We start from the raw sequence: 2,354 nt of genomic DNA, 5'->3' as shown, positions 1-2,354 counted from the left end.
ACTTAACAGCCAGCAGGACCTCCACCGTCTCACTTCAGTGGGAAGACATCGCACTTAGCCCCAACGGCACCATTATCCTCTGCGACGTCAGCACCGGACACCCCCGCCCCTGGATACCCACCACCATGCGACGACATCTTTTCATCCTCATTCACGACTTATTATACCCTTTACGAGGCGCAAAAGCCCGCCATCTCAAGAGTATGAAACAGTGGGCTCGCGCATGCATCGCCTGCCATACATCAAAAACACATCGATACACCGAAACGTGCATCGAGACATTCCACCAGCCGCAGCATTGTTTCGCCCACATCCATGTGAACATCGTGGGCCCCCTACCCATCATCGAGGGACACCAATACCTGTTCACAGCAATCGATCGTTTAAGGCATTGGCCGGAAGGAATATCCATAGCCAATGCGTCCGCCTACACGTGCGCTGCCGCCCTTGTATCAAGTTGGATAGCCAAATTTGGTTTACCTGACCACATCACATTAAACCGCTGTACAGTATTCACCTCCCAACTATGAACTTCCCTGGATCAGCTGCTAGGTACCACCATCCATCACACCACCGATTATTACCCCGAAGTCAACGGTATGGTGGAACGGCTGCACAGAACGCTGAAAGCTGCCCTGATGTCCAGTTACGCCGAGCCATTTTGGTGCAGCCAACTTTCGTGAATCTACTCGGCCTGCGAATCCCACCAAAGAACGGTTTCGATGCCTCGCCCACTGAAATGGTTTACGACAACCCTCTCGTCATCCCAGGCGAGTTTTTCCCCGACACGACCCCTAATGAGGACCTCAATCAACTCAGGCGCATTGCCGGAAAATTTACCCCTTGCCGACAGACGTACAAACCAGCAAACCGCCGATACGTCCTCAAGGGCCTACACTCATCAAAGTATGTCTTTCTCAGAAACAACACCAGATCGCCGCCACTCACTCCGCCCTACTCAGGTTACTTTGAAGTGGTTCAACGAAAGGAAAAGGCCTTCCTTCTCGGAATTAGGGGCGAGGACGACTGAGTATCAACGGATCGCCTCAAGCCAGGATACCTCTAAGACGACGATCCAAATCCCCCCCCCCCCTCCAGTTCAGCTCTCAAGGGCAGGCCGCCTGCTCGCTCAGCCAAGTCGACACCCATTTTGAGGAGGGGATATTGTGAGGTTCCTGCCGTCTACATGAGGTCAGATAATCAGTTGCTGAACAACCTCCCCAGACAGGTAGATAAGGACCCAGTCACACCAAGCTTACGACTTGTTTCCGACCACCGGTGACCAGGCTGATTTGTGCTGTTCCTCTGTTTATAAAAAGAATTCAAGACAATGCAATTGGAATGAATCTCCCCATCCTTCCCGTTATGAAGATTAATATGAAATAACCTGACGATAACCATGAGAGAAATAAAAGTGCCACCGTCGAAGGTGGTCGGAAACAGGTTGTAACTTGGTGTGAAGGGGCTTAAGTGACCACGGCCGACAAACTACCACCATACGCCGCTCCTGATTGCCTCGTGCTTCACACGTGATTGGCTCGGTCACATATAGACTGAGACGTTTTTTTAAATAGCCTATAAATTTGCCAATTAAACATTCTGGATTTAACCGTTGCCTTCGTTACTCCGTACCGCTACATTCTTTTCCCCTATTCTTCATTACAAACTCTTGTTGACTTTCTTTAAACAAAACCTTCTTGATTCTTTGTAAGTTAGTATACATAATTTGCATTAATTCAATTGAATTTCCTTTCTGTTTACTTAAATTGTATCCTTTTATACACCGTAGATATAGGATATTACATTTACTCTACATCTTATCTGCAATGGTTTACATCTCCTTTCTCTTTTGACCTACATTCTTAGAGAAAATAAAGTATAAACTTGTAAATGGAAAAAGAAGAAAGTGGAAAAAAGGCAAAAGGAAAAGAGAAAGAGACTATCAGAAAAAATAAAGAAACTTTGAGAAAAAATTAAGAAAAGTAAGTCAAGAAACAAATCCTCGAGGTCATCTACCCTCGGTTGAACTTTATTCTTTCTCACTCAAGTCACTCTCTTAACTTTTCCTACTTGTCCGTGGCTTCCATCACCAACGACCTCCTCACCGCTTCTTCAGCGTTTTGTTGCTGTTCTTGTTGTTGCTTACGGTACTGCTGTTGTTGCTGTTGCTACTGTTGTTGTTGGTTTTGTTGTTATTTTTTATTATTTGTTTTTTCAGCGTTTGCTGTTATTACTCTTATTACTCTTGTAGTTATTTTTGTTGTCATTATTCTGTGCTTTATTGCCATTGTTTTTTTCTTATTGTTACTTTTTTATTATTCGGCGTTTTCTTATTAATGCTTTTTGTTGTTATC

At 45.1% G+C, this 2,354-nt stretch overlaps 2 protein-coding genes across 2 annotated transcripts in view; both read left to right on the top strand.

Moving 5' to 3' along the window:
* Positions 1 to 530, top strand: part of LOC143028901 (uncharacterized) — a 715-nt gene extending 185 nt beyond the window's left edge. The window contains exon 2 of the mRNA XM_076191254.1: positions 39 to 530. Within this exon, the coding sequence (XP_076047369.1) occupies positions 39 to 530 (492 nt within the window). The remainder of the gene's footprint in view (positions 1 to 38) is intronic.
* LOC143028900 (uncharacterized) lies at positions 527 to 1,030 on the top strand. The gene has a single exon (XM_076191253.1). It carries the CDS (start codon positions 527 to 529, stop codon positions 1,028 to 1,030), a length of 504 nt encoding a protein of 167 aa, XP_076047368.1.
* Positions 1,031 to 2,354: the final 1,324 nt, after the last annotated feature.

This window comes from Oratosquilla oratoria, chromosome 10 (assembly GCF_046742065.1).
Source record: "Oratosquilla oratoria isolate Oo_2021 chromosome 10, ASM4674206v1, whole genome shotgun sequence".
NCBI classification, from domain to species: Eukaryota; Metazoa; Arthropoda; class Malacostraca; order Stomatopoda; family Squillidae; genus Oratosquilla; species Oratosquilla oratoria.
The sequence above is the reverse complement of the archived record's forward strand: the minus strand, read 5'-3'. Positions and strand labels throughout refer to the sequence as shown.